This window comes from Chanodichthys erythropterus, chromosome 23, assembly GCF_024489055.1.
Source record: "Chanodichthys erythropterus isolate Z2021 chromosome 23, ASM2448905v1, whole genome shotgun sequence".
NCBI classification, from domain to species: Eukaryota; Metazoa; Chordata; class Actinopteri; order Cypriniformes; family Xenocyprididae; genus Chanodichthys; species Chanodichthys erythropterus.
The window spans coordinates 3,775,704-3,796,514 of NC_090243.1; the positions used below are offsets into that span (position 1 = coordinate 3,775,704).

Here is a 20,811-nt window from a genome sequence, read left to right on the forward strand (position 1 = left end):
TAAACTATAATTTTGCAAAAAAATGTGTAATAAAGTTACCACGATGATGCCAAGGGATTGTTTTTGTGTGTGTGCATTTATTGGTTTATTCAAATGTCTAACTTTCAGCAGTGTTCATTTAATATTATTTTTATAGGGGTGAACTCGGGTTAACGGGGACACTTTTAGCCATTAGCTATGTTTCCATCCACCTATTTTTTGCGCATTTTGGAATATCGCATTTAAAAAACGCTGGATGGAAACGCCAAGATGCGCATAAATTCTAAAAATGTGCATAAAAAATGTATGCACTCAATTGAAGAAGAAACATGGGCATAAACTACGATGGAAACACATTTACTGAATAAATTCTTCAATGCGCATCAAAAAAGACATGAGTTTGCAATATGACTTCATAACTGGACCAACCAGCAGACCAATCTCGTTGCACAGCATCTGAAATGCAGTTTTGGTCATTCTGAAATTTCTGAGCAAAGTTTTCAAAGTGGTTCAGTATAATTACCTTCCAGAACTGTTCCCAACCAAGTATCCCCCTCCGAAAGCAAGATAACTTTAGCGCATTTCGTCTGCGCACTCTAAGGCGCAAGTAATTTATATAAAATTATTATAATTCAAGTATTAGTTTTTGCTTTAATATTTAATATTTCTGTTTAGCTTTTATTTTTATTTAAATTTGAGTGATTTTAGTATTTTGGCTGAAACTTATTTTATTTCAGTTAGTTGCAAAGACATTTCTTATTAAGTTTAAGTTTGTTTTTTTTATCTAATATTGTATTTCAGCTTTATTTCAATTACTGAAAACTATTTTAATAGTTTTAGTTTTCAGTAACAATAGACACACTGAGATGACATTATTCTTATGGTAGCAAGTACCACTATTTATGAATTTTATGTTCATAATGCATCAATCTTTGTTCATAATTATGTTTGTGCTATTTTTTTTTTTTTTCTGTCTTAGGGAGCAGTCCGTCTGTGGCATGACCCCCGATCTTGGAAATGCTCAGGCTATGGGCAAACCCATGAACCCCATGAGCTCTCCCAATCCAGCTGGTTCCTCCGGCGCCCCCCAGGGGCAGGATGCCACAGTCAGCAGCAACACATCCACTTTCCCCTCCCCTGGTGGTCAGAAGGAGCCTGGCGCCATTGGCCCTGTACAGGGCCACCGTTTCGGCTGCCCAGGGACCATGAACCATTCGGCAACCATGCAGGCGGCCACCCCTCAGGGCAGTGGCTATCCACTGAAGTTAAGCAGCCCGTCTCAGGGGAGTCCGGGCATGCTGTCTCCACGCCACCGAGCAAGTCCCGGAGTGGCAGGATCTCCACGCCTGCCCCCTCCGCAGTTCTCCCCAGCAGGCAGCCTCCATTCACCTGCGAGCATGTGCAGTAGCAGTACAGGTGGCAATGGGGGAGCAGGCGGCAACCATGGATACACAAGCAGTTCTCTTAATGCCCTACAGGCGCTTAGCGAGTGCCACGGCGTGAGCCACGGCCAATCGTTGGGCTCGCCCGACAGGAAGTTAGGGTCGCCAGCTGGTGTGGGCGTCAATCTTCACCTGCTGACTAAAATGGGAGCCTCAGAGTCATTCGGAGAGCAGAACCAATCAGAGCAGGGCAACAGCGGGCAGGACGATGGCATCGAACAGCAAAGAGATGAAAAGGGTAACCTCAGCCAGTTTAACAACCAGGATGGCAGTGACCCACAGAACCGGCTACGTGACAACAAAGGCCATACTAAACTCCTGCAGCTCCTCACCACTAAAACTGACCCTATCGAGTCCACCTCACCCCCTCCAATGGGTGGCGGAGAGCCCGGGTGTAAGGATCCCAACGGGGCCCAGGGAAATGGTGGCCTAGGCTCTCAAACTGGAGTCGGGTCACATGCTACCTCCTTGAAGGAGAAGCATAAAATCCTTCACAGACTTCTCCAGAACAGCTCGTCGCCTGTCGACCTGGCCAAACTCACGGCCGAGGCCACGGGGAAGGAGCTGTGTCAGGATTCTGCAGGTGGGACGGCCGGTGTGGCTGAATTGGCCATTAAACAAGAGCCCGTCAGCCCCAAGAAGAAGGACAACGCCCTGCTGCGCTACCTACTGGATAAAGATGATAATGTTCTCAAGGGTAAAGACATCAAGATGGAACCTGGAGAGATAAAGGTGGAGGGCGGTAAGATGCCGGGAATTAAGACGGAGAAAACCGATGGTGGCTATGACCGTGTGGATCCGGTAAGTGATATCACCAACTTTAAAGGATTATTTAATGTAGTTAAATTCTTTATTACCACAGAAAATCATTTGAACTATTTTATTTTATTTTTTTTTTATTATTTTATTTTATTTTACCAGTGGCAGTCCTAGTGCTATTAGATTAGAGACCAAATAAATATATGTTTTTGTATATAAATATAAATATTTTTATTAATATATATATATATATATATATATATATATATATATTATTTTGGAGGGTTCTCCTTTGTGAGAAGAAGTGGAATTTTTTGTATTTTTTAGAAGCTGTGGATTTTTTTTTTTTCTAGTGGAATTTTTTTGGCTTTCAAAATCCACTAACCTCAAAAAGGTGATTATAGTCATAATTCACATAACTGTAAATGCATTATTTGTTGGCATGTACAAGTTCAAATTGTTTTCTGTGCTAACTGATAGCATGCTGTCAATAGAGTTTAACAGAACAGAAAGTACTATAGTACTATATGCAAAACCACCCTCTGAATCACTTCTGCTGGTTTTGAATTTGAAATTTTAAAAGATATGATGGATTGCAATGGATTGTCACCTTGGTGAAATGAAGGAAAGATTCATCATCAGTGAATGTGGGTAATGGTTGTTTTGGTTAGATGTGAAAGGTATTGCATGTCGGAAAGGTCGTCAGCCAGCGTGGTGAATTCTCAAGCAGATGTAACCAATATGACAACTGATACCAACATATTTAAATGCTCTTATCACCTCCCTTTCAGTTTGTTTCCATATTGTAAGAGTGTATGCATCCTTTCCTTTCCTCTGTATTTCTTTTTGTATTCCTCTCTATTTGGGTGTGAAAGTAGAGCAAACAACAGATTTATAAACCGGCCAATGAAGCCCCAGATCGAGGCAGTATGGTAACAGCAGGGATATAAATGACTCAGCCAGCTGGAGAGAGAGAAAGAGAGAGAGAGAAAGGGAAAGTGAGAGCTCTATCACAGGAAGTCGATTCTGTGGGAAACTGGCAGGACTTTCTCAGAAGCAGCTCGGTGACATTTGGAAAAAAAGGCGTCTCAGTGGTGCTCAGTGCATCTCATCTGGCACAGCGGTTGGCACATGCCCTACAGAGCTGGCACCGGGCACCAATCAGGCCTGGCACAGCGGCGGTAAAGTTAGAGAAGTGTGTGGGGCCCGACAACAGAATAGAGAGATTATCCTGTATGTGTGTGTTTGTGTTCATTGGGCCTCCCGGGCCTCTTTTAAAAGCTGTTGATTGAGCCACAAATTGAGTCATAGTTGTCAAATCAAAGCAGCGGTCTCGGGAAGCTGCTGCTGTTAGCCTGTTAGCAGAATGACCTCACCGCCCCTCGGTTACCAGGAAAAGACCCAGAGTTCCGCCAGAGAGGAACCTCTGACCTCACGGTCTCCACGACAGCGCCATTGAGAACATGAAGTACAGTGATTTACAGAGCAGGGAGGCCACAGCGGGACAGGAAGAGTGATGGAGGAGATGCTTGAGCACGGATGAGCAGAAAGAAACGGAAGACTAAGGGAAAAAACTGAATTAGTGAGGATGCGGGAGAAAAGAGGATGAAATGGAGAGGAGAGGCAGAAAGTGAGCTGCCTACCTACATAGCATTTTTAGGCATCACAAGCATGTTCTCGACAGTAGACAGCAGAATTGTTAGACACTTTGTTTTTAGGGGGCGGTCATGGCCTAATGGTTAGAGAGTCAGACTGGTAACCTGAAGGTTGCGAGTTTGAGTCTCAGTTCTGGAATGAAATGACGCAGGTGCCCTTGAGCAAGACACCTAACTCCCAATTTACCATATTCACGGAACATTCTTAAAGGGATAGTTCACCCAAAAATTAAAATTACCCCACCCTCAAGCCATCCTAGGTGTATATGATGTTCTTCTTTCAGCCAAACACAATCAGAGTTATATTAAAGATATCCTGGCTCTTCAAAGTTTTATAATGGGAATGATTGGAGGATGAGATTTTGAAGCCCAAAAAAGTGCATCCATCCACCATAAACGTACTCCATTCGGGTCCGGGGGGGTTAAAGGCCTTCTGAAGCGAATCGAAGCATTTGTGTAAGACCAATGTCCTTATTTAAAACTTTATAAAGTAGTACTCGATGACATGACGTACTACTCATTATAACATAGGACATAGCGTAGTACGTCATCTCATTGTGTGCTACGTTGCAGAAGTTAATGGTTTTTAGATGCAAGTCGAATGCGTATCACATCGGAAGCTCGTTATTTTACTGTATAAAGTTTTAAATAGAGCTGCACAATTCATCGCAATTTAATCGCATGCAATTTGGCAAAGCCTGTGATTATTTTATGCGCAGCTTGTCAGAGTTATACAGCTCTGTGATAGATATACAGAAGATTGAAATGCTTTGATTGATTAAACATGACTAATAAACACATGACTGCCTTATTCTGTGTAAGAAGCCACATCATCTCTCAGAAGGATGCTCAGCTGTTGTTATGAAGTGAATTTGAAGTAAGAACATGTTATTAAATGTTGTCTTTTGTTGGACAAGATGTTAATAAATGCTCCTAATATTGGGAAAGATGTTTGATGCTTTGGTCGTATTCACAAAACATTTTATCTTACCACTAAGAGTACTCCTAAATAGCAGTAAAAGTTCTTAGCTAAGAGTTTTCTCTTAAAACCTATTCACAAAGCTGCTGAGACAAACTTTTACTAAGGAATAGACCCAAGTCTTAAAGGTGGTACAGAGGATGTTTTCGTCGACTGAGTTTTTGAAATGAGCGCATGCGGAAGAACAATCCCCCTCCTTCACAGCTCATTTCAAGTGAACGCCTCCCAAAACTCGTGCACGAGTGTTTGTTTACCACCGGCATTCGCTGTGTTATTAAGCCGGGCACACATTTTACGACTAGCTAAAACGCTCTGACTGTGCTGCTCAACATACAGCGATAGTTTCCTGCTCCTGAAGCAGATTTATATACTTTCACATGGAATTTGAACACCGACTGTAATCGCAGACTAAAAGCAATTGGCTCTGACTGGACGCATTTAAGCGCGATCAGTCATAAGTATCAATTTACATTCATAATCGACCTTACAATCGTTAAGCCGCGCGTGGCGCACACACTTAGTGGATTCATTATGTCGGACTCACCGCAGGTAACTCATAATCTGCAGTTGTTACTCCTGACAAAAACACTGCATGCGGCGTCTGTGGAGTGTGGAAAGTTACTGGAGCGCGCAGCCACGCGTCTCTCACAAGGAACGTCACGGCAGTGATTGACAAGCCAGAGGGCCAATCGTTCACGCGATGATCGCGTAAACGATTAGCTGATGTTTTTAAGGCCCTACCTCGTGCACAGATGATGTATATTAATATTATTCCTTTCAGTGCACCTAATAAATAGTCTTTTATCACTTAGTAATATTGCAAAAATGTATAAAACAAAACATCCTCTTTACCACCTTTAAGCTAAGAGTAAGGGCGGGGTTGACCTCGTTGCTATGGAGTAAACACACAGTGATTGGCTGAAGTCAGCGATTTAATCATAGAAATATTGTAGAATGATGTCATGTTTCCATATTAAAATAATGGTTTTAAAATACAAATGTTGTCCTATTCAAATAAATATTTTTTAATAAAAATGTTGCCAAAGTCAAAATAAAATGTTGCCATATTGTTGCATAAAGGTTTTAAAATGTAGGCTAAGTGTCACTAACTAAACTAGTTGTGGACCACCTCTTGGATTTCTTCATCTCAAGACAATGCAGAATTCAAGCGACAAATTACATTTTATAAACAAAGTTTGGGAGAAACACATTCAAACAATCTTTCTAATCAGCCTGAGAGGAGGAATATATACACAGATGAGAGCCGACTCGCCTATAGTTACTTTGTCTGTTTTCTGCATCCCTCCGCCACCCCGTCCCTCACTCTCAGGTGGGGATAACTTTGGGTTTGGGCTAAATTCCAAGCTCGGACCCCTCCATCCCCTTGGACAGCAGACCAAAAACGCTTATTATGTATATATTTTTTAATCTATTCAATCATTTGTAAGTGTGAAACCTTTGCCACAGGTAATCAGACAATATTTATTTATTTGTTAAAGATTTTTTTTTTTGGCGTCTCATCATAGATTCAAATCTATAAATCAAAATGTATCGCATTTATGAAGAAAAGGTTCAGCACCCAAGGCTCTATCGCTATTGCCTCAGTGGTGTAGGCTACAGTGTCTTTGGGTGGATTAGGACTGTTTGTGATTTGGTCTTAGTGACTTGGTGACTCCTCTTGACTACTAAGTTTTACAGACTTAGGAGCTAGTTTTAGCACTAAAATGCTTTGTGAAATACTCTTAAAGCAAAAATGTAGGACTCCTAAAATTAGGACTGACACGCCCATTATTTTTTAAGAGTTTCTCCTAAATCGGCAAGTTAGGAGCTACTTTTAGCCTTAAGATGTTTTGTGAATACGGCCCCAGATCATTTGTGTATCTGACACTGAGTATTCCATACGTTATGTGAGATGTTTAATAAATAAACAGTATTTTTACTGTATCACTTCTGCTGCAGAGATAACAATTGTTTTTTTTAATTTTGTGAGTCAAGAAAAAGTTTGAAGGGTGCACTTAAATCCACAGTTAGGACGCTTTCCTGTTTTATATCACACATGTGCACTTCAATAAGCTGACGATACTAGAGCTAATGTGCGGGCGAAATCAGACTGAGGGGCAAAAATCTAGCTGTGTCGATCGTTTTATGCTTAAGCGATTTATGACCTTGCACTAAAAAAGAAAAAGGGTTAACGCATTTACATGACCACATGCATTGTCGGCTCATTAAGCTTTATCAGGTTAAGGATGTGCATGTAAATGCATTTAGTGAGGTGGATCACTAGGGTTTGGAACAGAACCAGTGACCTCTCACCACTTATCTCTCTCTCTCTCTCTCTCTCTCTCTCTCTCTTCTGTGATGAGATGAGCAGCAGGCTGGTGTGATAGCGGTACAGCTGACACTGAAGAGAACCAGGGATCTGTATGAAAGGTCATGGTGGCAGAGAGCAAGGCTCAAGGAGTTTCATTGTCAGCGTGTGTAGAGCGCGGCCACTCCTGAATCTTTCACGGGCAGCGTGCAATTAAAGGCTTTTGATGGCTCTGGACAGGGTGGCTTTCAATAAAGTAGTATTTAAGGCAGAAGGTAGAAATGACCCAGATGCACATATTGCTGTCATCCAGGCAGCTGCGGCTGTTCACTGATGTATCAATCCCTCTTTCTCTCTCACTCACCCTATTGATCATTCAATCTCTGTCTCTCTTACATCCTGTATGTCCTAGTTTGCTTCTCTCTAGCTCTGTTTTAAAACAGCTGCTTAGCCAAACAGCAATTTACAGCATTATAAGCACAGTTAGGATGCAAACGCTGATCTTAAAGGTAGGCAGCAACATCATGCTGCCTTCTAAGACGGCCCATTTTGGCCAGATTTGCATCTCATGCATACTTCATGGAGAAAGCAATCCCATAATGCATTGCTGTGAGCTCCATTAAAGGCTATGTTCAGCTACATGCTACACAGCATGCTGCCTATTGTGTACTACATTGTTGATTCCTGATCTTGTTATGTTTAATCCAGTTATCATGCAAGATGACAGATAGAGGTAAAAGATGTGTTAATTATAGATATATACAGTATAGGAAAGATTAAAGTGAGCACTATTTTGTTACAGCGTTCCAAATAATTAAATTATGAGGTTCCCTTTTAGTTAGCATGCAGAAGCAGACAGCAAAGTAACTCTCTAGGAACAGCGCTGTTTTTTTGGGGGGGGTTTTTTTTGTGCTTCTGTCTCTCTACGTACTCATGTACAGAGAAGGATTTTAGTTTTTTTCATTAGTGGCTGCAAGGGTTTGTCTTTCCCTCAGTGAGCTTCTGTAGATGTGCTTTGTATGTGTGTTACAGTCTGATGCGCTTGCTGAGGTGCATGTGTGTCTCTGCAGCAGGAAGTGTGACTCAGGATAGGGTGTCACTCCTCTGTCCTTCCCAACCCCTCGCAGAGCTCTAATCGGCACCCTTATACCATTCCTCGGTTGCACACACACACGCGGTGCAGACAGCTGTCCCTACCCTGACACTGACGCTTCATTGGTGGTTCCACTGTGTGCCAATTAACCCTGTAACCCCTCTTACCCCTGCGGTCCTGATCCTGTCTACACAACTAACAGCCACTTGTCCCATCAAACCAGCGTTGAGGTCTCTAGTTTTGCAATGATTTGTCTTTTTATTCACTAAGAGTCTTTGGCCTGAAAAGTGTTGATGGTTGAATTTTTCTGTAACTTTCAGGAATTTGCATAAAATGTCCTAAAATGTCTTTCAACATAAGGTTTATTTATTTACATTTATTTTAGTCATATACACTACCGTTCAAAAGTTTGGGATTGGTAAGATTTTTTATATTTTTAAAAGAAGTTTTGTCTGCTCACCAAGATAGCATTTATTTAATTAAAAATACAGTAAAAACAGTAATATTGTGAAATATTATTACAATTTAAAATAACTGTCTTCTATTGGAATATAATATAAAATGTAATTTATTTCTGTGTTGGAAAAGCTAATTTTCAGCATCATTTTTCAGCATCAGTCTTCAGTGTCACATGATCCTTCAGAAATCATTTTAATATGATGATTTGCTGCTCAAGAAACATTTATTATTATCATCAGTGTTGAAAACAGTTGTATACTTTTTTTTCAGGATTCCTTGATGAATAGAAAGTTCAAAAGAACAGCATTTATCTGAAATACAAAGCTTCTGTAGCATTATACACTACCGTTCAAAAGTTTGGGGTCAGTAAGAATTATTATTTTTTTTTTTTTTTTTTTGAGAAGAATTTTAAAGAAATCAATTTTTTTCAGCAAAGATGCATTAAATTGATCAAAAGTGACAGTAAAGACATTTAAAATGCAACAAAAGATTATATTTCAAATAAATGCTGTTCTTTTGAACTTTCTATTCATCAAAGAATCCTGAAAAAAAATTATGTACACAAATATTGTGTACAATTTCTTGAGCAGCAAATCATCATATTAAAATGATTTCTGAAGGATCATGTGACACTGAAGACTGGAGTAATGATGCTGAAAATTCAGCATTGCCAAAATTACATTTTCAAGTATTTTCAAATAGAAAACAGTTATTTTAAATTGTAATAATATTTCACAATATTACAGAATTTTTTGTATTTTTAATTAAATAAATGTAGCCTTGGTGAGCAGACGAAACTTTTTTTAAAGACATTAAAAATCTTACCGATCCCAAACTTTTGAACGGTTGTGTGTGTATATATATTTATATATATATATATATATATATAAACACCAAATCGATTATACAAAAATAAAATAATTTAATATACATAATTGCCTATCAAATGCTTGGGGCCTGTGTGTGTATATATATATATATATATATAATTCAGCAAGGACTTAATCGGGACTTAATCAGTTGATCAAAAGTGACATTTAAGGTTTCTATTTCAAATAAATTATGTTCTTCTGAACGTTCTATTCATCGAATCCTGATAAAATATTACACAAAATATTACAAAAATATTAAGCAGCACAACTGTTTTCAGCATTGATGATAATAATAAGAAATTGTTCATGAGCTCCAAATCAGCATATTAGAATGATTTCTGATGATACATTTTAAAATATATTCAAATAGAAATCAGTTACTTTAATATTGTGAAATATTATTGCGTTATTATTTAGTTTTACTGTATTTTTGATGAAATAAATGCAGCTTTGTTGAGCGTAAGAGACTTATTTTAAAATAATGTGTAAAGTTTATTTGTCATGCCTTAAGACTGGTAAAGTGAAGGGGAAAAAAAGATTTAAAATGGTTAACTTCTTTCAAAAATAAATAAATTATGGCCAGTCACAGAATCTCTAAATATACACTTTCTTTCCCTTATACATTCATATGCAATTTAAGTTCACGGGCATGTCTACCCACATCCAAAATAACCATCACAAAGTGTAAATTATAGTGGAATATGTCAGATTGTTTTACTGTAAGTGCTCTGGTAGCTGATGAGAAACACAGGTCTCATAGATCTCCACACAGGGAGCTTTTCCTCTATTGGCTCAACATCACGCTGACGTCAGCGCTCCCACTGGCGAGCAAGTGATCCGTGGAGGTGCAGCTCAATGCGATATAAAGAATCCATGCTAATGCACAGGCACCTTCCTGTCTGGACTGAGCAAGTGCACACAGATGATACACAGGAGAGAGACCAGAGAGTGATAATTGGAAAGAGGAAGTAAGAGATGGCTGAAACAAGCTGCCTGTGAGATGCACGGACAGTGAATAATCAGCAGCAGGTTTGATTCAAGAGGGCAGCCAGGGACAGGTGGTGCTCACACAAGTGTGTGTTCATATGTGTGTGTGTGTGTGTGTATGCATGAGATGAGAGAGAGGGAGAGAGATTGGGAAAAGAGCTTCCGAGCGCTACACAAGGAGAGTGACCTCATTAAGCAGTTCCTCCTCTCCACTCACATCCTGTTTGTGCAGCGCTTTTCCTCCACGCTGCACACTGAGTCGCAAATCAGTGGCAGGAGAGACTGACGGCTTCATTAGGCTGCAGAGATGCAGCATGCAGGCAAACTTTCAACAGACTAATATACAGCATGTGATCTTTGACCTCTCAATTGCCCTCTACAACAACAATCTGCTGTGGCCCACTGCCCTGGTTATATTAATGATTCTGCACAAAAGAGCCGCTCTAATGTCATTTATTTGTAAACTAAGATTTTTAAAGTCACTGTAAACAATCATTTTATCCCTAAATACTCATCTTTGATCACCAAAATGACATGTTTAAATGTTTTTTTTTTTCCTTTAAAAAAAAAAAATCTTCATGCCTTGAAAGAGTTTGAATGCAACTTTACAGCCTTGCCTCATTTAATATACGCGGATCAATGAATATGCAAATTAGCCCCAAATTAGTTTGTGACATCTTTGGTTTGAGACTGTCTTTTTTTCACTGTAGATTTAAGGAGAAAATACTCAGCAATGTTTTTGACATGAATTTGCACATGGTTTGTCTTAAAGCATAGTAAAAACACCACATGGACATAGCTTTATATATATATGCATGATTAACTGAGATCTTGCAGTAGAGCTGCTCTGGAATATTCTAAATGATTGATCAATCTGTATTATGCTGTCCTGATTGTTATAGAGACGTCACATGTGCTGCCCCCTTGTGGTGGCTTAAAGACTTTAATGCATGTTTATGAAAAGTTCCAGAGCTAGCCTTCTACTAAAATCTATATATTAACCAGCATAAATATTTATATCGCCAACTGTAGAGTGCTTGTGTACAGGAGACTTGATTTAGCATTTATTTAGTGTAATTTCTTAAAGTTGTATGCATTTTTTTTAGTCTTTCCTGATAGACGACGACAGCTCAAGATAAACAAAAGTATAGTTCTGAATCTTAAAGCTGACATTGTTTATCTGAAATCCACTGCTGTAAGAAAGTTTCTTTATCTCAACAGGTTGAGTTGGAGTTTGTCAAACTCAAACCAGAACAAAAAAGTTGGAATGCATTAGAGCAGTTATTTCAAATGCAACATAGACACTTCACAACTGTAGCGCACTACAGCCAAGTGTGCATTTAGATTTCTAAGGTAATAAATATTTTTAAAAGCTTATGAAAAAGGTGAAAGGATTTTAAGTCGAATCGATGATGTATTTAAAGTCAAGCTGCGTTCCAGACCGTGCTGAATCTGTTTGCCTGCATGCATTTACAAGATCTTGCTATGATGGAGAAGCAATCTAGGGTTTAAAGATGGTAACCGAACCATGGCAAATGGAGTAGTGTTCAGTTAGCCTCCTTTAACTCAATGTGAAGTGTGTCCTAGATTCCAGCCCTGTGTGTGTGTACATGTGAGAGGGAGAGGGGTGTGTTTCAGCAGGCAGACTTCGAACTCTCCAGCGTTTCCCTGCTGAGGTCTAAATCCATGAGACTTTGAGATACCAAGCCTTGTGACTATACAGTCTGCATGTAAAACAGTGTCATTATGTATGATAAAGTGCATGGGAATGTTATATACAAGAAGATATTTTCATGTGCATCCAAAAACCACCAGAAATTTGACCTTGACAAACATATTGTAGTCTGATATGATTTCAGAGACTAATGGAAAATCTAAGCTAAAGAAATTCTCTTGTGTGTTTGCAGTCGAGCGAGCTGGATGATATCCTGGATGATCTACAGAACAGTCAGCCAGGCCTGTTCTCGGACTCCCGGCCTGTATCTTTGCCTGCTGCCGTGGACAAGCAGTCAATCATCAATGACATCCTGCAGATGACTGGAGAGGGCGGAGCCAGCATGGGTCCCCAGCAACAGAGAGCACTACAGGCTGTGGGCCAACAGAGTGAGTAACACACACATTCTTCTACAGGCCAAAGTGTACTTCACTTTTTACACGTACGTGAGGGTCAGCGTACTGTACGCGCACCGCTGGATTTTTAAAACCGTGCGTATTTTCGCACATGCGCATTTGTTTTTTATTTTTTGCAGTAATTAGTTTATTCACAAGATGGCAACCCTGCCCCCAGAGCGTTGATTCACAAGGTAGATGAAGAAAACAAGCATAAACAGAATGGATTGGAACGAAAGCAAGCTACAGCGACAATGGAGGCCTATATAGACGACAGATTGTACCCTCATTTGTACAACTCTAGCATGAAAGAATACAAATATGTTTACATGGATTGTAACTCGTGGCGAGAGATTGCTCAAAACTGTGTATGCGTCAAATGCTATTGTACGCGTACGAGTCAAGTGAAGTATACTTTGCAAGGCTGTGCGTTCAAATGTTCGCATGCACTAGCATACACGTAAAAAAACGAAGTATACCCAAGGCTTTAAGGCTGGAATACACTATTTATCAAATCTGGACAGATTTTAAAACACTAGTCACTTGACGACTTTGACAAGGAAAAACTGGGCATCATACACTAAATGGTGTTGAAATTTTCACTCAAAAATGGTAAATGTTGCTATTAATTACAAACAAATGGCAAGTAACATTGACTTTAATGTGAAATTTTGAAATAGAAAGTCTGGAATGGTATTTCTTGTAAAACATACTGCATTAATCTTTATTTACAACTTTGAATTTTTTTTTTTTTTTTTTTTTTTTTTTTGTGTGTTGGAAGCACATAACAAATGTAAAAAAATGTGTTCTAAAATAAGCTCAAAAACCAAAAATTCTTGATATCCTTCAACTGGATGGAATCAGAGTCTGAATCTAAAAATCGGAGTCTGTGTCCATCATGTATTTTCTGTGAAATGTCATCTCAAATCTGCATACTGGCTCTGAATTTCGGCAAGCAGCACGGACTTGTCCAGACTGTAAATCAGGGCAAAAGGAGTGTAGTGCATTCCAACCTTAAAGTGCCCCAATTATGCTATATTAAGGTTATATTAGGTTCCTCATTTTGTTTTGCCGATCTCCTACGATAGGCTTGCATGCATCCAAGGTCAAAAAACTCTTATGCAGCATCACCTCTTTTCTCACAGTGCCTGAAAAGGTTAGATAAACAATTCGGTTTTTAAGTTTGGTAACACTTTATTTTAAGGTGACGTATTAACATGTACTTACTATAGTAATAACAGTAAATTATGCATAATTACAAGTAACTAACCCTAAACCTAACCCTAACCATAACTCTATAGTAAGTGCATGTAGTTCATTAATATTACTCAGAACTTGAGTAAGTACAATGTAACTATGTCACCCTAAAATAAAGTTGGTAACCCATACTTTGCAATTTGTCTTCTGCATTTAACCCACCAAGTTAGTGCACATACATTAGGAGTAGTGAGTAGTAAACACACACACTGCAATCTGTGGACACACACAGCCAGAGCAGTGGGTAGCCATTTTTGCTGTGGCGCCTGGGGAGTGATTGGGGGTTAGGGGGCACCTCGGTCATTTCCTGCCGGTATTAAGAATCGAATCTGCAACCTTCGGGTTATTAGTCTGACCCTCTAACCATTGGGCCACGACTGCCCCCAGAGGTTAGGTTTGTCATAAGTGGGATCCCTCCTTTACGCAAGCTTACTCTGCTCTGATTGGTCAGATGGCCCAGTCTGTTGTGACTGATCTACCGTTTACAGTCAGTGCCGGAAACAAAACGGCCAATACCGTATCTGAATTTCAGCTTCGAAGGCTTCCTCAGCACTTCTGTAGCCTACGGGGAGGCAGCAACCCCCCCTCCCCAATGTATAAATATATAAATACACATAAACATATTTTAAAAATTCATAAAGGCTAACATTGAAATGTTAGAACCTTCATTATTTCTGAATATTTCCTTGCAGACCTTTTACATTCCCAAACAGCTATATTACACACTATATGAAAGGTAATATTTGAAAAGGCAGAATAGGGGCATGTTAAAAGACAAAATTGAATGTGAACATCTTATTTCCAAGCTTGCTTGCTTGTTTGTATACAAATGGTCATATAATTGCCTTATCGCTCATATTTATGCACAAACACCCTCTTGAACTCTCATGTAAGAAGATTAGACCAATGTAACGCACTTGTGTATGTTGTGTGCTACGTAATCAACTACCTTTAGAACAACTGTGTCACCTTTAACCAGCTCTGACATCATAATCCTATCCAGACTTCACCTGATAGTAAGTGTGAATGTACAGTGCTCAGTGTAAATGAGTACACCCCCTTTGAAAAGTAACAATTTAATCAATATCTCAATGAACACAAAAACTATTTTCAAAATGTTGACAAGACTAAGTTTAATACAACACATGTTTAACTTTTAACATGAAAGTAAGGTTAATAATATAACTTAGATTACACATTTTTCAGTTTTACTCAAATCAGGGTGATGCAAATATAAGTACACCCCACAACAAAAACTACAACATCTTGTAGTTTGAATGATTTTTAATGACAGCACCAAGTCTTCTAGGCATGGAATCAACAAGTTGGCAACATTTTGCAACATCTATCTTTTTCCATTCTTCAAGAATGACCTCTTTTAGAGACTGGATGCTGGATGGAGAGTGATGCTCAACTTGTCTCCTCAGAATCCCCCATAGGTGTTCGATTGGGTTCAGATCAGGAGCTATTGAATCACTTTCACCCTGTTCTTCTTCAGAAATCCAAAAGTGGCCTTAGATGTGTGTTTAGGATCTTTGTCATGTTGGAAAAGTGCTTGATGATCAAGGGCACGGAGTGATGGTAGCATCTTCTCTTTCAGTATAGAGCAGAACATCTGTGAATTCATGATGCCATCAATGAAATGCAGCTCCCCGACACCAGCAGCACTCATGCAGCCCCACATAAGGACACTGCCACCACTATATTTCGTTGTAGGCACCATGCATTTTGCTTTGTATTCCTCACCTTTGCGATGCCATACAGTTTTGAAGCCATCCGTTCCAAAAACCTTTATCTTGGTCTCATCACTCCAGAGTATAGAGTCCCAGTAGTGTTCATCTTTGTCAGCATGGGCCCTGGCAAACTCTAGACAGGCTTTTTTTGTGCCTGGGCTTTAGGAAAGGCTTCTTTCGTGGACGGCACCCATGCATGCCATTCCTCTGCAGTGTACGCCGTATTGCATTACGGGAAATAGTCACCCCAGTTTGGCCTTCTACTTCTTTAGATAACTGCAGTGAACTTGCATGCCTATTTTCTTCAACCCTTCTCACCAGAAGATGCTCCTGTCAAGGTGTTAACTTCGGTGGACGACCTGGACGTCTCTGCGAGATGGTTGCAGTTCCATCTTTTTTTAATTTTTGTACCACTTTTGCTACAGTCAGAAACTGATAAGTAAAGCTTTGCTGATCTTCTTGCAGCCTTCACCTTTCTTGTGACATTTTTCTTCCATGTGGTGCCATTGCTGACAGCTTGAAATGGGAAGATGTTTTAACACCCTTTTATAGTCGACTGTCTGCTGGACACCTGTGTAATGAATAATTAGACTCACCTGTGGTTGAATTCTTGTTAAATTAGACATTTATAGTCTAACATTTAGCTTTGCTCCAGAGACTTTGTGGGGTGTACTAATTTTTGCCCTAATTTGAGTAAAACTGAACATTTTGTTATAAGTTTGTTGTAAGTTATATTATTAACCTTACTTTCATGTTATAAGTTAAACAGATGTTATATAACACTTAATCTTGTCAGCATTTTGGAAATTGTTTTTGTGTTCATTGAGATATTGTTTAAAACATTACTTTTCAAAGGGGGTGCTCTCATTTACACTGAGCACTGTACGTTTGTGTGTTTTCAAGGAGTTTCGTTGACTAGCCTTGGATTTATTTGCACTTACTTACAAGGTGACACAACCTTGTCTGTCCACAAACAGCATCCTAATTTATTTCCACAGAGTCAAAAATGTATGAAATACATAAACATGACGGTGACAATGAAGTGAACTCACAGCAATAAACGTCATAATTTTTGCAAAACACACTGAAACTATTTAAGTGTGCCCAGAGGCTGACTGAAACTGAACATGAGTTTCTCATGACGCTTTTATTTGTCATTCACATGAGTTCAGGTGTGCAGATATTCTCTCTCACGCGCTCAGTCAACTGAGACTTGCCAGAAACAGAAATGACCACAGTTTGTGTGTGTCGAGTCATTTACATAAGTTAATACTGACTGTGTCCAGAGGAGAATTAGACACAGTCTGAGCCTGGTTTCTCCCAAAGTATTTTCTCTATTCTGTCACCTGATGGAGTTTGGGTTTCTTGCCAGTGTCGCCTCTGGCTTGCTTAGTTGGGGACACTTAATAATCAACAATATTATTGATCTGACTGCATTGACACCATTGCGTGAGAACTGAACTGAGCTGGACGATGATATAACCATTTTCTCTAGAGCTGCTGTATAGATAAATGAAGTTAGTTAATACTAATTTTTTAACCCTTAAAGGAACACTCCACTTTTTTTGAAAATAGGCTCATTTTCCAACTCCCCTAGAGTTAAACAGTTGAGTTTTACCGTTTTCGAATCCATTCAGCCGATCTCTGGGTCTGGCGGTACCACTTTTAGCATAGCTTAGCATAGTTCATTGAATCTGATTAGACCGTTAGCATCGCGCTTAAAAATGACCAAAGAGTTTTGATATTTTTCCTATTTAAAACTTGACTCTTCTGTAGTTAAATCGTGTACTAAGACCGACAGAAAATAAAAAGTTGCGATTTTCTAGGCTGATATGACTAGGAACTATACTCTCATTCAGGCGTAATAAACAAGGAACTTTGCTGCCGTATCATGGCTGCAGCAGTGCAATGATATTACGCAGCGCCTGTGTGCCCCTGCTTGCACAGGGAACGTGCATTGCAACCATGGAGACGTTTGTGAGAGACCCTGCGTAATATCATTGCACTGATGCAGCCATGATACGGCAGCAAAGTTCCTTGATTATTACGCCTGAATGAGAGTATAGTTCCTAGCCATATCATAAAACTTTCTAATCATAAAATAGTCCTGAAAGAAATGTCATGGTTTCCACAGAAATATTAAGCCGCAATACGGTTTTCAAAATTGTTGATAAGAAATTTTTCTTGAGCATCAAATTAGCATATTAGAATGATTTCTGAAGGATCATGTGACACTGATGATGCTGAAAATTCAGCTTTGACCACAGAAATAAATTACATTTTTAAATTATATTTTCAAACTATATTTTTGATCAAATCAATGCAGCCTTGGTGAACATTGAGCTTTAAAAACATTTAAAAAATCATATCAATGTAACCTTTCTAAGACCAGACTTTAACTAAATAGGGTGATTTTTTTTTTTTTTTTTTTTTTTTTTTCTCTCTCCATGACCTCTTACTGGATGTTTGCTGTGTGTGTTCATAGATTTCGGTGCGCCGCGGCCAGGTCATCCCGGCAGAGCTCCTCCGGTCAGAAGCGTGTCTTTGGAAATGAACATGTCTGCTAAAGGTGCTCAGGGTCAGTACCCTCTGATGAGGAACAACAGCCCCTACTCACTCATGCAGCAACAAGGCATGATGGGAAACCACAGTGTCATGCCTAATCAGCCCAACATGGTCAATGCAGGTGAGTTTAGCTGGGGTCAAAAATGCAGTGCTTTTAAATGTGCACTAACAAAAAATAAAGGAGAAAAATGAAGCTTGTCTGTAGATATGCTGCAGATAACAAGGCTTCCCCCACACTTAACACCTACAATGAGAGGAAAGTTCCAAAGCCGCCTCGACCATGTGCAAACCAAAGTTTCAGTGTGATCACTGATGCACAGTCAAGCATGACGCTGTTAGCCAAGAGGAATATAAATGTGTAAAACGGCACAAAAGTGTTGAGTCAGATCTAAAGAAAGCCCCTCCGTTTTGTTTGTGTGTGGTGGGTTGCATTCTCGTGCATGTGTATGTGCACTTAAGTTGAGACTGTGAGCGGCTAGATATGAGTGACTCATAACCTTCGGAAAGAATTGCAAGGTTTCTTGTCTGATCATATCTTCGTTTTTTTTTTTTTTCAAGTGGTCGCTTTTTATAGTTCAGTTTTTAGTTTCACAGTTTTGTGAATTAAATGATAACATATTGGTAACACTTTAGTTTAGGGTCCAATTCTCACTATCAGCTAGTTAGCATGCATATTACTAGGATATTGGTTGTTTATTAGTACTTTTAAAGCACATATTAATGACCATATTCTACATTCCTTAATCCTACCCAATACCTAAACTTAACAACTACCTTGCTATTAATAAACTGTATGAAGGAGTTTAATGAGGCAAAAGTTATAGTTAATAGTTACTTTATAGTGAGAATTGGAGCCTAATCTAAAATGTGACCCATATTTTATATGTACCATTATTTTTTTTTTCTATATATCTCATTTATTTTGTCAATTGACTCTTTGCTTGGGTACTGTCGCTAACTCAGACAGAAATGTTTGTTTGGGAATGATGACTAACACAGTCCTCAGTAACTTCTTAAGATATATTGAAAGGTTTGGGGGAAAAATTACTCCTGTGTATTTTGTGTCACTCTCATAAGAGACTCGGTAAAAATATTTTACCTTATTTTTGGATATCATCCATAGAGCTGTGTTTAAAACTATCCCGAATAGAAAAGTTTGTGAAAATAGTTACAGTTGCTAAGGTAGGACTGGTCAGTAAGTGCACTAATGCACCTGGTTGTACACTGAATCAAACTTCCGAAACAACATAATGATATCATTGGCCAAATTTCACAACCCAATCAAATCACAATTAATCAGTTTATACTTCCATTCAAAAGTTTGGGATCTGTCAGATTTTTTTTAATGTTTTTGAAAGGTCTCCAGGGTTTGCACAACAAAACTAGGCCAGTAGCCAATCAAAAATAGCCTAATGGTGAGTTCACACTGCACAATTTTAGGCCCGATTTTCACTCGCCAACAAATGCCCGAAATTGGAGGTTCATGCTCGTTCATGTGAGTGACAAATTAAGCAGTGTGAATTATCAAAGAAGCAAATTTAAAGAATTTTAATTCATTTCATTTCCTTTTTTTTTTTTTTTTTTTTTTCAGCGGGGGAAAAAATCAACCCATGGAAACAATTTAAAACTAGCCCAATTCCTTGGGAAAAATGCTCACAAAAGCTTTTATTTGATCAAAGTACAGTAAAAACAGCCATATTATGCAATATTATTACAATTTAAAATAACTGTTATCTATTTTAATATATATTTGTAATATGTCTTTACTGTAACATTTGATCAATTTTATGCATCCTTTCTGAAAAAAATAAAAAAATAAATCATACTGACCCTAAACTTTTGAACACTAGTATAAATTCTAACTGGATTTCAATCAAAAATTAATTTTTTTATTTATTTAAAGGAGTCATGGGTAATAACGGTGCCCGTGTAGGAATGCAGCAGGACGGTTGGGGCGCACAGGGCCCTGGTCCCGTCGGAAGTGCTACCTCACCCGCCACAGCTGCACCCGCCGGCCAGCACACTCTCCCGCAGGGGGCGCTCCACGCTCGCATGGTGCCTAACTCTGGCACAGGCATGCCCATGAGGCCCAACAGCCAGCCTGGACCCAGACAGATGCTTCAGCCACAGATGATGACCAATGGTAAATGTACACAGAGCATATATTTCTGGAAAAGGAAGACTTTTCTTCTCAGTTTGCTTTAATTCCTGACCCTAACCAGCTTTATTTAGTGACTTATTTTACTTATTCAGACCTTTATGCGAAAAACAAATGTTTTTTTTTTTTTTCTGCATTTTTTAACATGTTTTATCATCTGCTGTTTCTTCCTCAGCCCAGTCAAACATGGACATGGGCATGGCTGGCCACCAGTTTCCCCAGCAACAGGCACCGCCCAATCAGACGGCTCCATGGCCAGACAGTGTGATGCCTATAGAGCCGGTGGCATTTGGGAACCAGAACAGGTAAACAGCATTTATTATTGTCACTATTGTTAGACCCTCCAGTTTATTGGAGGCGTGTGCTGTCTGCACATGTTGATTTTTGTCCTTCCATAACAAAATTTCTAGACAAATGCACTCAGATGTAATCCATTATGGAATGACCCATCATTCA

At 39.2% G+C, this 20,811-nt stretch overlaps 1 protein-coding gene across 8 annotated transcripts in view; it reads left to right on the plus strand.

Annotated features, from left to right (window-relative positions):
* The window catches only part of ncoa2 (nuclear receptor coactivator 2), a 128,036-nt gene that overhangs the window by 89,618 nt on the left and 17,607 nt on the right, over window positions 1-20,811 (plus strand). For all 8 annotated transcript variants that reach the window (XM_067378719.1, XM_067378713.1, XM_067378718.1 and 5 more), the window contains 5 exons: window positions 959-2,222; window positions 12,441-12,636; window positions 18,118-18,318; window positions 20,101-20,340; window positions 20,531-20,660. In XM_067378719.1, the coding sequence (XP_067234820.1) occupies window positions 959-2,222; window positions 12,441-12,636; window positions 18,118-18,318; window positions 20,101-20,340; window positions 20,531-20,660 (2,031 nt within the window). The remainder of the gene's footprint in view (window positions 1-958; window positions 2,223-12,440; window positions 12,637-18,117; window positions 18,319-20,100; window positions 20,341-20,530; window positions 20,661-20,811) is intronic.